We start from the raw sequence: 12,876 nt of genomic DNA, 5'->3' as shown, positions 1-12,876 counted from the left end.
ATACTACATCTTGATTTGCTTAGTGTGCAACCCTGTCAACAGGCTTTCCTCCTCAAAACTGAGACAGAGGTTTTAGTTTTTGCACCTGCGCAAAGCTGATGTGTTCACAGCTAAATGATACAAGAACATGCAATGACAAGACATCCTTTTTGTTTGTTTTCTCATCTTTCATGTTGAATATAAATATAAGCCCTAAATGTAATACAGAAGCCTGCTACAGAACCCACAAAGTAGAACAGCCTGCTTTGGCTGTAATAATCTAAAAGCATCTTGGCAATCATTTAAAAGTTTCTATTACATAAAAAAAAAATTCCAAGTCTTCTAGGACAATGTTAATTATTAAAGAAGTTCTGTAATTAAATCAGGCCTGATTTTTACATCGTGATATTTACATTGTGAGCTGCTTTCCATCATTATTTCTTCTACTCCTCCAGTAGATATTCACAAAATGTTCAAAAGCTTTCATAGCAGTATAACGTAAAGCTAACAATCAAAAAAAATGAAGGACAAAACAAGATATTGCAAAATACACTACCCCAGGATTGTCACACAAGTGCCCATCTGAAAATAAAACCCTCTTCCCAAGCTGCCCTTCCCAGAATCAGAATGGTTGAGGTTGGAAGTGACCTCTGGAGATCATCTTGTCCACCCCCTGCTCAAGCAGGATCACCTACAGCCAGTTGCCCAGGACTGTGTCTAGACAGCTTTTGAATATCTCTAAGGAGGAAGATTCCACAAGTTCTCCAGGCAACCTATGCAAGCACTTGGTCACCCTCAGTAACTTGTACTTTCTTAGGCTTTCCAATTTAAGTTAAATTTCTACTTCTACAGAAATTCTTTGTACTTTCCTCTTTCTGTATTGAATTTGAGTTGAAAGATCAGAGGTAATGGGCACAAGTGAAATACACTTGAACACAATTTTTTGTTTTACTTCTTTACTGTGAAGGTTGTCAAACACTAGAACAGGTTGACCAGAGAGGTTGCAGAAAGTCCATCCTTGGAAATATTCAAAACCCAATTGGAAAACGCCTTGAGCAACCTGCCATAATTAGAATAGAATATTTCAGTTGGAAAGGACCTACAACAATTATCTAGTCCAACTGCCTGACCACTTCAAGGCTGACCAAAAGTTAAAGCATGTTATTAAGGGCATTGTCCAAAGGCCTCTTAAACACTTGACCAGCATGGGGCACCGACCACCTCTCTGGGTTACTACTTGAGTAAGGGGACTGGACTAGATGATCTTCAGAGCTCCCCTTCCAAACTCAGATGATTCTGCATTTCTATGATATCCTCAAAGCTGGTGATGTCTTTGGCAATAGCCAATTTGGTCCCCTCCATTCTCTCTTCGCATGCTACTGATTAAACATCACTAGCAGATATGCAAGGACTATTGCAACAGAATAACTCAGCAAGGACTTGATGCCTTGTTGCTACCCAGCTCATAGTTTTGAGCCAAGAAATATGCAGTAGTTTTGACAGGTGAACATTAAGACTCTATAATTAACAGGAACTGCAAATCTTTTCTCATGTTTTTCAGTAAAATTTTGCAAAGCTAGTCTACTTTGGGAAACAAGTAAGCATTGTTGACATTATATTGTATACTGTTCTGAAGTATTTTTATGATGTATGTGTTAGTTTTCTGGCAAATCTCCTGGTGACAGGAGGCAAAACAGGAATAATTGTGTTTGAATGAATACAAAAAGATATGTGCTCACTCAGTGCATACTAGCACACGACTGGCTGAAAGCATATGCTGGGAAGTCATCTGAACATTTGTCTACTGAAAAGGAGCATCTTAAGGATCTGAATGTCATATACAAGCACTCCAGTGTTTACCGGCTATCATCATAACTGAGCAAAACCCAAGATTCGTGAACCAAGATATTCAGTAATGACAGTTTTACTGGTTCTACATCTCCCTACCTTACTAAAAAAAAGGGTATTTTTCTAGAAAGAGGTATAGACTTCACTGTCACAAGAAGGAAGTAAACAGCCAAAACCAAACTCTCGGCCAGGATTTTTAGAAATCTGAAACATTTTCAAAAAAAATTATTTCAATACTTCACCACAATCCTTTGAAATGTTTTTTTGCTTGCTAGAAAATTCTCAAGCTTAGTTACGCTAATAAGTGAGTTTCCACATTTCATTTTCAAACCAAAGAGACAAAGCACGTGACTTTTAAAGAAACCTCAAATTATTCCATGGCTCTTATTTCTTTGAAGATGCACTAATGTTACATATATAGTAAGCACATATTTGTCCACAATACATCACTATGGATTGATCTACACTAACAAAATTGTCTAACTTTGTACATTGCTGTTGCAATGCTACTCTCACTGCCAAAACATGCCAGGAGCATGGTTTCAGTTGCATAAAGAAAAAGAACTATAATCTTGGTGCTTACTTTCCTAACCAATTAGATGAGTGACTGATACAAAAGAGTTTATACTCCACAGCACTGGCAACAATTTCGTTTCTAAAATTTCTGTCCAGGCTAGCATTTTTGCTTATGTCTTAGTGACTTCTGTATTAGAGTATTTTGACTTTAATTTAGCAGAAGCAAGTCTCCAAGAACATTAGATCATTTTCGAGTACTTTGGAAATTTCTTCAACTGAATCTGTGCAGATGGTTGTGGACGGGACAGGAAATAGGTCTCAAGAAACCCATGGTTGTGACACTTCTTTGTTATTTAGAGTCTAAATTGGGATCTCTAAATTTTACTAGCAAAACATGCACTCTTAAGAAAGCTACCATCAAATGCACATTATCACTTAATACTTTAATCATTAAAAACACGCTGTAATCAAGTTTTTTTGCAGCACATGATGCAAAAAACAGTCTCACTCACCGCTGAGGGAGAAGTCTGTCATTGGCTAGGTAGCCTAGTTTATGTATCTCCTTACTGTGATCTCCATACTTGGACTGGACAGCATAAGAAGCCAGAAGAACTGCAGTTTCTGGTGGGCAATATATTTCATCATTTAAGATAGCTTCTTTGACTTGCAGGAAGAAAAGTCTCTGAGTTATTTCCTGAATTAATTCTTCTGATACATCCTCTGGAAAAAACTTGGCCCTGAACTTAAACTGCAAAGGATTTTCTTTCCTTACATCTTGCTGTGTTACCTGAGAAGGAGGAATAAAGAAAAAATAAAGAGAGCACTAAATGGTATATTAAATATAATTAACTCGGTAGTAATGAATTCTTTAGGTCCTCTACACTGAAACCCAGTGCATCCTGACAAGCTCACTGTGGAACTCACTAAAGGTTCACATGGCACTGAATCAAGTACTCCAATTTGGATAAATCAGACAATTTTGAAACACTACTCAAAGGCTGTTTAAGAGTATTTTTGTAGGCTTGTGTGAATTTGTATTTATCACAATAAAGATCTGGAAAAAAAAAAAGTTGTAATACATATTAAAATAAATAAATAAATAAATAAAATATATCCAAGGATGAATTGCAGGAAGTAACAAATTAGGATCTAGCAAGACCTACAGCACATTTCTTCAATCTAAGTGTAACTTTGGATTCTTTTAAAAGTCTCTGAACTATTGAACTAAATACATGTGCTTTGTTCCTGTGCAAAAAATATAGTTCCATTAATCACATTATTTTTCTAGAATGGATAAGCCTTATAATCATGATTTCTGTGAAGAGATCAGATGTGGTCATCTTAAGTTTTAAGTAAGCATCTACTTCAAATTTCAGCAAAAACTCATTTTTATGTAGAATTTTCCATTTCATTTGGGTTCAGCTTTCAGCACTGATTATGACTAAAGCAAAAACATTCAAAATTAAATGAATTTTAATATCAAATAATACTGTGATTGCTAAAAGGTGCAGTCAAAATAAATCTCATACATCCCAGTTCCTCCAGCACTTTATTACACATTTAATTTTATGTGCACTAGTAGTCCCTCTAGAACTTCTTCACTACGCATGAAATGATGCATCTGTTTGCTTGACTTGTGGGAAGTATCAAATACTGTAACTATAATGCAACCATTTAATCACGTACGTAAGGCAGCATAAGTACTATATTCAACATTTCAGAAGTAAATTTTAAGTTTTGCTCGCTTTTCGTTATTGTCCATCTGCTTCTGATTTACATACACAGTATTTCACTTTAATCTCACCAGTGAGCACCAGTTGTGCTCTGGCCATAATGAAACCTTATTTGCACATCTATTTTGTGATTTATCAGATCTTATCTGTATTTACTGCAAATATTTAAATAGTAACTTACAAGTTAGAGCCAGTTTATGATGATGCATTTAAGAATCAAATGTTACAAGCTTTAAAAAAAAAAAAAAAGATAGATAACCGCCTTAGTCAAAGTTAAAGAAATCAGCACACCCTTGCTGCTCCTGAACTGCACCAGCCACTTAACTTGCTGAAGGCTTTCATAGAGCAATGTCTTCTGTATTTTTTGCAAATGATGCACCAAATCCTGTAGTCTCCAATCACTGCAGGCAAGCCATTAGGGCTAACAAAATATTTGTAGCACTACAACATTTACTGCATGTGAAACAAAACACGCATGAAATTCTAGGAGACAGCTTTGGTGGTTAGCAGGTTTAACTTGCTGGATTTACCACAGAGAAGGAAAGATTATATAAATGCAGACAGTGGGACTTGCTCCTAAAAAAAAAAAAACCTCTTTATTCTAAACAGTGCCACTTACCTGACAGCCAATATTAAAATAAAAAGTGACCATTCAAATTAATAAATAGGATTTGAAGTAAAATAACCTGGTTCCCAATAGCTGGGAGATACAAGGTACTCAGTGTTGCTGGGGAAAAACAAGATAAAAGTTATCCTACAATCTACTTACTAGATACCTAAACAGCAGTTTAGGAGCCTATTATTGGTGCTTTGTTTAAAGATCTATAGCTGTATACATGCAAATTCCTGAAGCTCAAATACTTCATACACACACATGCCCCAACTGTAAAACATTTATTCTATTATATTTTGCTACATGAAAACAGAACAATCATATGAACTTAAGTTTTCCTAATGCATGCATAACCATGGTACTAGAAATACAGGAATCGGTATCTCCTTCTCAAATGTTGATATAGCTTTGCATATTCTTTTATAACTAAACTTAACACTATTTTGTCATTTAAATCAAATAAGCAACTTTTCAACTAAATTTGAAGCCAGCTATATCTCACCTACAACATTAAAGCAGCAAGCCTATAAAAGTATATTTCAAACTGTACACTTGCCTAAATATTAGGGAATTATTACCTTTTTATTTAGCTTCAGCCAAGTTGAGTAGCCTTTGCTGTCCACATACTGTAGCCCAAAAAACCAGACTTCACGAAGACCAACAGTTTTCACCACCTAAAGATAAATGATCCATAATAATCAGCAATCACTACAACAGCATTTTTTTTAATAATTAAGCTACAGAAACCATCTCAAACCTAAATGTAATCAAGTTTTACAAGAATGAAAAAAAATTAAAGTAGTAGCAAAAGATCAGGTTCAGGGAAGCATTCACCTTAGAGTTTTAAAACTCAAACACCGTGTTGCCAAACTACCGACTGGAGTGTGCAGTTAACTGCTTACATCAAACTCAGCACCTGAGGAATACAAGTAGCAAAGAGGACCCCGATATTTGAAAGCATGTCTGGGAAGTGATCTGCAGACCTACAGACAAGTAAGTCCACATCAACAGAAGACAACTGGTGAAGCTATAAGAAAGAATAATACTTGTGGACAAATAGGAGGTAATGAGGATGAATCACCTCCTTCAAATATTTTTGAGATTTTCTAAGAGTTAATGATAAAAGGGGTAAGGATGATCTAGCTGATAAACCATACATGGATTTCCTGTAATATTTGTGACCAGGTCTATCACCAAAGGCTACTAAAGAAATAAAATTGTCTTTGAACAGAGAGAAGGTCTTTCTATGGATATACTAGTTAAAAAGAAAAACAAAAACAAACCAACTGTTTTCACAACAGACTTCTAGTGTAACCACTAGGTAAGTCCCCCAGGACTTCATATGTGATCTGCAAAAAAGAATGAAACTGATGTGACAGAATCTGCTGTAGAAAGCCTTCCATAAAGATCTGCAAATGAACAGTAAAAAAGGAAGATGAACCTCAATAAAAGATGATATTTAATAAAAAAATACTGTACATAAAAGACAACAATTTTAATTATGCGAACAAAGTTCTCATTGTAAAGGAAAAAAGAAACAAAGCTGTTATGTTACTATACACATGTATGGTATTCCCAAATCTCTAATACTACATATGGACTGGTCACACCAACTTAAAAAAGGATGTTGCAGCACTGGAAATGTTTCAGAAACATTGAAAAGAACGATCAGTGACATGAAACATCTTCTGCATAGCTAAGACGAGAACTAAGGCTACTGACAGAGAAATGAGGAAAGGAAAAATGATATAGGTCTATAAAACTTGCATGGCATGAAGAAGGAAAATAGAGAATGATTATTCATTATTTCTCATAAGAATTAAGAGAATCAACAGAAATCATTAGATAGCAGGTTCAAAGCAAACAAAAAGGAGCACTTTTACTACACAGAGTATAATGAAACTGTGGAATTATCTTACAAGTCTTTTGCATAGTAAAAGTACGCATGGATTCAATAAGCAATTAATCAGAAAGGTCCAGCAAGAATTATTAAGTAACTGTAAACTCTGGCTCCAAATGATCCAGTATGGCAGTACTTACGTATGTTCTCAGGTTGGACCATGCTGGCAAGCTGGTTTACTGAAGGCTGTTTTATGGAAGCATTCAGATGCATGTGAAGTAAATAGAATTTTACACATAGATCCTCCTCCTTTTTAAAGTAGTACTATCGGGTTGCAAAATTAAGATTTTGAAAATTAGAAAATGTCAAAAGATAGCTGTGCAAACTTACTTCTGATGCCTTGCATATTTGTATTATTACTTAACAATCATTCAGCTGTGCACCTTTTTTCCTCCTCTACCCTTTTCACCTTCAAGCTCCAAAGCACAGAATGGGCAATGTTCATGGATCCAGCCTGATTCCTTTAGTGAGCACAGATATTTTCTCCAGATTTCTTACATCATTTACTTTAGAACACAAGAAATGTTAAGAACAAGTTTCTGTTACTATTATGGTACTGAGCAACATCAAATTTGGTGTCCCAACACAGAAATTTCAGACCTGCTGCTTCTTTTGGCACAGATCTCCTACACAATGCTGATCAAACTACTTATGGCTTTATCAGATGACTGAGAATGCTCTTTACTTTGCAACTGTCCAAGCTGAGCCTTTGTACCTGATCAGCTCTCTGAGCTGCAAAAGAAGTCAGTAAGAACTGCAGATGCTCAACAGCTCTGCCCATAAGGCATAAGGAGACAAGTGCTCATGCTCACATCAAAACATTTTGCTCTCACCTGCTAACTATGGCCCTTCAACTGAGATGCACATTATTTAAATACAGACAACTTGTCTACTGCAATGCAGAGTTATACATGCTTGCAAACCAACACTAAAACCAGCTTACACATTAGTCTGTTTTACTTCAGACTCCACAAATAAGGAAAGAGCATAGTCTATCACTGCTTCTCAGCTCAAAGGAAAGAGAAAAAAAAATTTCTGTAACTTTGTACCAAGATAATATAAGCACTTATGCACTGCACTAGTTTGATATGAAAAATAAGTACAGAATGAGAAACTTAGGAGTTTGATTCTGGCTCGAAAGTTTCATTAAGTGGCTTCAAGCAAGTCTTCAATCACATCTGTAAAACAGATTTATCCACCATCACATCCTACAACTTGACTATTAATAGGCAGTAAAAACTTCTTGAAGAAAAGCCACCAGAGCAGTAGACATCTTTTAGCAAATCAAAACATACACATAAAGACAACCTAGCAAGAATTTCATTGAGTCAGCTTCCAAAAGATCATAAGGGAGGCTTCCAAGATATCTGGAAAGGACAGTGGGCTGTAACTTGAGATAAAGGAGACAACCCTCCCATTCTTTCTGAATGGCAACTACAGTAAACCAGAGGTACTGATGCTCAGTGCTATCACCTTATTGAAAACAACCCCCACCATTACCAGTGTGTGGAAACATACCCATCACAGGGTTCTTCTCCTAGGAAAGTTATAGATGCTAAATTGGTTGACTAAAGGAGGACAGATCCCCTCTTGCCCATTCTGACCACTGACAGGATAGACAGGACTAACGATAAATATGTTAAGACACCTTCTGAAATACAAGCAATTATGAAAAAACGGGTCTGTGCAATAAATAGTAACTTTACTGAGTTTCAAAATGTAAGAGAAAAAGAGAAAGCCACAGATGTCAAATGATGAATTCTTATCTGCTAGCAGATGAAGATGATGAAAACACACAAATGGAATGGGAAACAAATAACAACTCCAGAAAACACCAATTAAAAGCTTAAAAGAACCATTGACTGAAAAAAGGACAAGTTGTTCACCAAAAATAGAGGAGCACTACAAAACAGCTAAATTTATGGAAAGGTTATTTTCTGCAAGCAATAACCAACAAGTCTACTGTCATGTCCACAATTTCTGCATAAACCTTGGAGACCCATCTCAGTAACAGTGCTATTCAATTCTCTTTCTATAGAGAAACAGCATAACTTCTGTCTGAAAATTTCATGCTGGTTTTGCAATACAATTCAGCTCTTGATGTTACTCTGTGGAACTCACATATGAGTTTAAGATCGGGCTGAAAATGCTCCTGTCACACACAACTATGCTGGCTGATTTTGCTTGACCTAACAATTTTTCAATTTAAACTTCCAGAAGTTGATTGTAAGAACTGGTGAGATGTCAAACGCCACACAGTGAATTGAGGAACAAAGCTGAAGAGAGCATGAAAAAGAATTCAGAGCTGTATCTTTGTTCCCTGTTTGTGAATGCCCCAATTTGGATGAACCTGATTACCTGGGCACAAGACATTACACAGCAGAATGTCACCCCACCCAATACTGCATGGCAGAAGATAGCAAAGGTTGGCAAAAGACAAGTTACAGCTTGAGGCTTCTGTGCCACAGAATACTGTACTTTTTATTTGATGGTGGTGTTGGTTAGACAAAAAGCAGCTCCTTCCTTCAAGAAGTCTTTGTAAGAGTCATGAAGTCTATTCCTATGTAGAGGCTGAAGATATACTGCTACTGATGTTAGAGAAAGGGGTGAGGGTAGAAGTTTTAAGAGTCAGACAGTTATTTCAAACAATAATTGCAAATGAAATTTCATTCATCTAAAAAAGCTCAATGTTACAAAACAATTAACATTGTACTCCTTTCAACTTATATACTAAGACATTTAATCAGCTCTTAAAGGTCAATTAAAAGTTTAAGGGTTCTTAAAGAACTCTTTCAATGCATTACTTTCTCATAATACCCATTACTACATACTTTAAGCATCTCTAATAGAGTGGACAGAAACAATAGTTCTACTAGACATAATTGTTGATATAGTTAAACTGTTTTTGAAGAGTAATTTCGAATATTTCTGCATCTTTAACTAAATGTATACAACTTGGATCTAGATAATATAACGTATTTATTGGTTTCTTGAGGGAAAAAAAACCCAACACATTGACAAGCTTCTATTCTTAACATTTTCTAGAACGGTCCACAACCTAGATCAAAAAATTGTTTCAAGATTTTGATGGCTAACGGCACATGAAATGAATGCAAGAACAACCTTTTTTAAGAAGTCATTCATTTAGCCCATTTGACTGGTGTACAACAGAGACACTATCAAGTGAGAATGTGTAGTTCTCATGGGTCTGCAACCCATTAAGCACATCAAAGCCAGCATTTTCACTTTTCCACTTAATTTTTTTTATTATTATTAACTTAAATTTCAAACTGGATCATAGGACAACATTACTCTTCTAACATTTGAGAAGTGAAAAAGTATCTACAGCTTCCATTCTGGGGAAAAAAAAATAGAAGATCTTAGCTTCCCTTAATGGACTTTTATTGTTACATTCATTATTAAATAGTGAAGGCTATATAAATTTCTTATACACATAATTCTAAAAATGATATCACAGTTGCAACTATAATGTGATTAGACATAAAAAATACCATTAATTTCAAAGCAGTTCTATACACATGATTCAGCTGAAGCCTCACTGTTAACCTATTTACACAGAGTTCTCTTTGAATTTAGTAAATTTCATGAGAAGTAATGAGGAAGTTCAAACAGAGAATAGCTTAGATAATCTAAGGAAAAACGTAATCTATACATAAGAACACTTCCGCTTTCTCAAACTATGCCTTAATACCCACAATAGTTTTATGTGTTTGTACATGTACATACACAGAGACACATATAAGTTACCTGATCAAAGAGCTGTTTGCCTGTGGTATTGGGCTGGATGGCAAATTCCAACTCTGCATCCATTGTTGTTACTCTGACATTGATCTACAGAAAATAAAGAAATATTACTGTAACAGTATAATGCTTCTATATACTGTGATTAGCCCGTACGAAACAATATATGGTAAGTCAATTCAACATTGTAATGGCCTTGTAGACACACAGACCACAGCAGACAAAAATGGAGAATCTGAATCTGCAAAAAATCTCATCTTGTATTTAGTATAAAAGCATATAGAGGATAATATTTAACACTAGGTTTGAAGGTCAAACCAGGAACCAAAGTTCAAAATTAATTTAAATTGGATAGCTGATATGACTACCGAACACTGAAAGAACACTGGGATGTCCAGCTGCTGGGCACTATCTTTCAGTGGGCTTCCCAAATGTGTGTGAAAGAAAAAGTTCCTAGTCATATACATATCATTTTAAGGTATTTATACTTGGCAATATAAAAAGACAAGCAGCCTCCTGCCCCACCATTTCTAAAATTAAGAGGTTCAGCAGTCTTAAACTATATAGGGCTAGAGCTTGTACACCTCAGGACAGACCAATAGCAGATTTTCCATCAGTGGAAGGAGGAACTACAGAAGTTAGCTTCCTTTAATACTGATCCCATTCAATTCCCTTATTATAATACTGAAAAAAACACCACTATTCAATGAACTTCTTCCTTCTCCTGAAGTAGAGGATGATTTTCATCAACCTGACAGTCACTATTTTTATTTGCTCTAAAACAAGCAGTCAAATATTCCAGGAGATACCTGGAAGCCTATCTTACTTGGAAGTACAACAGTCTGTTCCAATTTCTCTTCAACTGGTACACACAGAAGTGAGAATTTTCATGAAACAGAACAAAGTGCTAAACACACAGTACTGTCTTCTCACTGTTAGAATGGTCCTCCATTCCTACTGCCAGGGTATCACATTTCATTTATCTTTAGTGAATAGGAATATAAAGTGTTAAAGGTCAAATCTACTTTGCTATAAATGTGAAAACCAGAAACATGAAACTTAAATAAGACACAGATATATTCTAATTTCTCTCTCTCTACTATAAAATATGGAACATGAATAAATTAGGACTTGTATTACAGGTTCTTACACTACTTGATCTATGCCTGTGTAACCATTTCCATTAACTACTTCCCTAATTTTGCCACCAGGTGGAATACTTTGAGAAGTGAGAGTCTGGAAAAGTCTCTGCCAATACAGAACACAAAAGGGAGATCTAAGGTGCAAAAACCAAAACTGCATAGAAGTTTGTCCCCGTACAACAGATTAAGCTTGTTTAGTCCTTTCTTTAGTGTCAAGGTAAACAACTTTGGGCATGAGCTGGATACACAAGACAAGAGTAGCAGGAGTCCGAGGACCTCTAGGTTATAGACCTACAAACAAGGAATATACCAGGGGGGGTTTTTTGTGTGCAAGCGCTGATAAAGAAAAAGGAGTTGAAGGCTTTGGAGTAAAAGATAGTAAACTTCTACTGCAAAAAAAATTAAAGGTTGTGTGTCAGGAGGAGGGAAAAGAGGTGTTTTCTGTAGATTCTCTCACTCTGCTCATTTCAAGAAAAAGAATTGCTTATTCTCTAGCAGAACAGCCCATTTTAAAGGGTAGGTCTAACTCACTGCCAGTTGCACTGGTTTAAGTGTGGGGGGCTGCCCCTTAATTACAAGAAGTTAATTTTTTTAAAGCAGTTTTTCAATTTTTTAAAAAAAGCCTGCTTTAGGGCAGCTACAAGTAAGCAAGTTACAAAGCATAAGGCTAAAATGTAACTTTATTAAATGCCAAAGCACTGTTATGTAACAGCACCACTGCCAAAACAAGAAGCATCACAGAAGATCTACAAAGCACAGCAAGTTCAACTAACTGCAGCAGACTTGCAGCAGAAACTTCTTACATTAATATCCTTATAACAAATGCCATCTTCTACAAATGCAATAATTACTACCTGAGAGTCTATATACCTCACAAGAATTAAAATACTCAAACAGTAAAATAATAGATGTAATACAGAGGGAAACTCAACACAGCCTGTAGATTCTGTTTGCTTCTGGATGTTACTGCCTCAAATAAAAGCTGAGTGCTGTAACAGTACACAGCTGCTACATCTGCAATAGATACAAATACACATTAGGAGTACCTGGTCACTTATATGCATTACAGTAACTGCTTAAGTCTTCAGCAATTTTCTTTTTCTTTGAACTTCTGATTAACAGATCACCCAACTGCTAATTAATAGTTACACTTTCAGTTCTAAGTCACAAATTAAATTATAGCAATATTAAAATGTTAACTTTTGTGATATGAGTTATTTAAGAAGAGACTTACAAAGTTAAACACTACACTGGATCATTTTCCTTCTGAAGACATTTGGAGTGACTTAGGTTTTTAGCATACAAATACCAAGCTGTTACAACCTTGTAACATTGTTTCACAGCTTCAGTTATTTCTGGCCATGGGAAATAAGAAGGTTACTT

At 35.7% G+C, this 12,876-nt stretch overlaps 1 protein-coding gene across 5 annotated transcripts in view; it reads right to left on the bottom strand.

Moving 5' to 3' along the window:
- RDX (radixin) overlaps positions 1-12,876 on the bottom strand; it is a 49,531-nt gene that overhangs the window by 20,576 nt on the left and 16,079 nt on the right. For 4 of the 5 annotated variants that reach the window (XM_030042914.2, XM_041118559.1, XM_041118557.1 and 1 more), the window contains 3 exons: positions 10,358-10,441; positions 5,268-5,363; positions 2,856-3,130 (listed from right to left, as the gene is read on the bottom strand). In XM_030042914.2, coding sequence (XP_029898774.1) covers positions 2,856-3,130; positions 5,268-5,363; positions 10,358-10,441 — 455 coding nt within the window. Of the gene's footprint in view, positions 1-2,855; positions 3,131-5,267; positions 5,364-9,067; positions 9,087-10,357; positions 10,442-12,876 lie in introns of those variants that run through there. The other variant, XM_041118560.1, reaches the window with a different exon arrangement.

The sequence above is a fragment of the Aquila chrysaetos genome, chromosome 19 (assembly GCF_900496995.4).
Source record: "Aquila chrysaetos chrysaetos chromosome 19, bAquChr1.4, whole genome shotgun sequence".
Classification (NCBI taxonomy): Eukaryota; Metazoa; Chordata; class Aves; order Accipitriformes; family Accipitridae; genus Aquila; species Aquila chrysaetos.
This window is presented reverse-complemented; position numbering and strand designations above follow the sequence as displayed.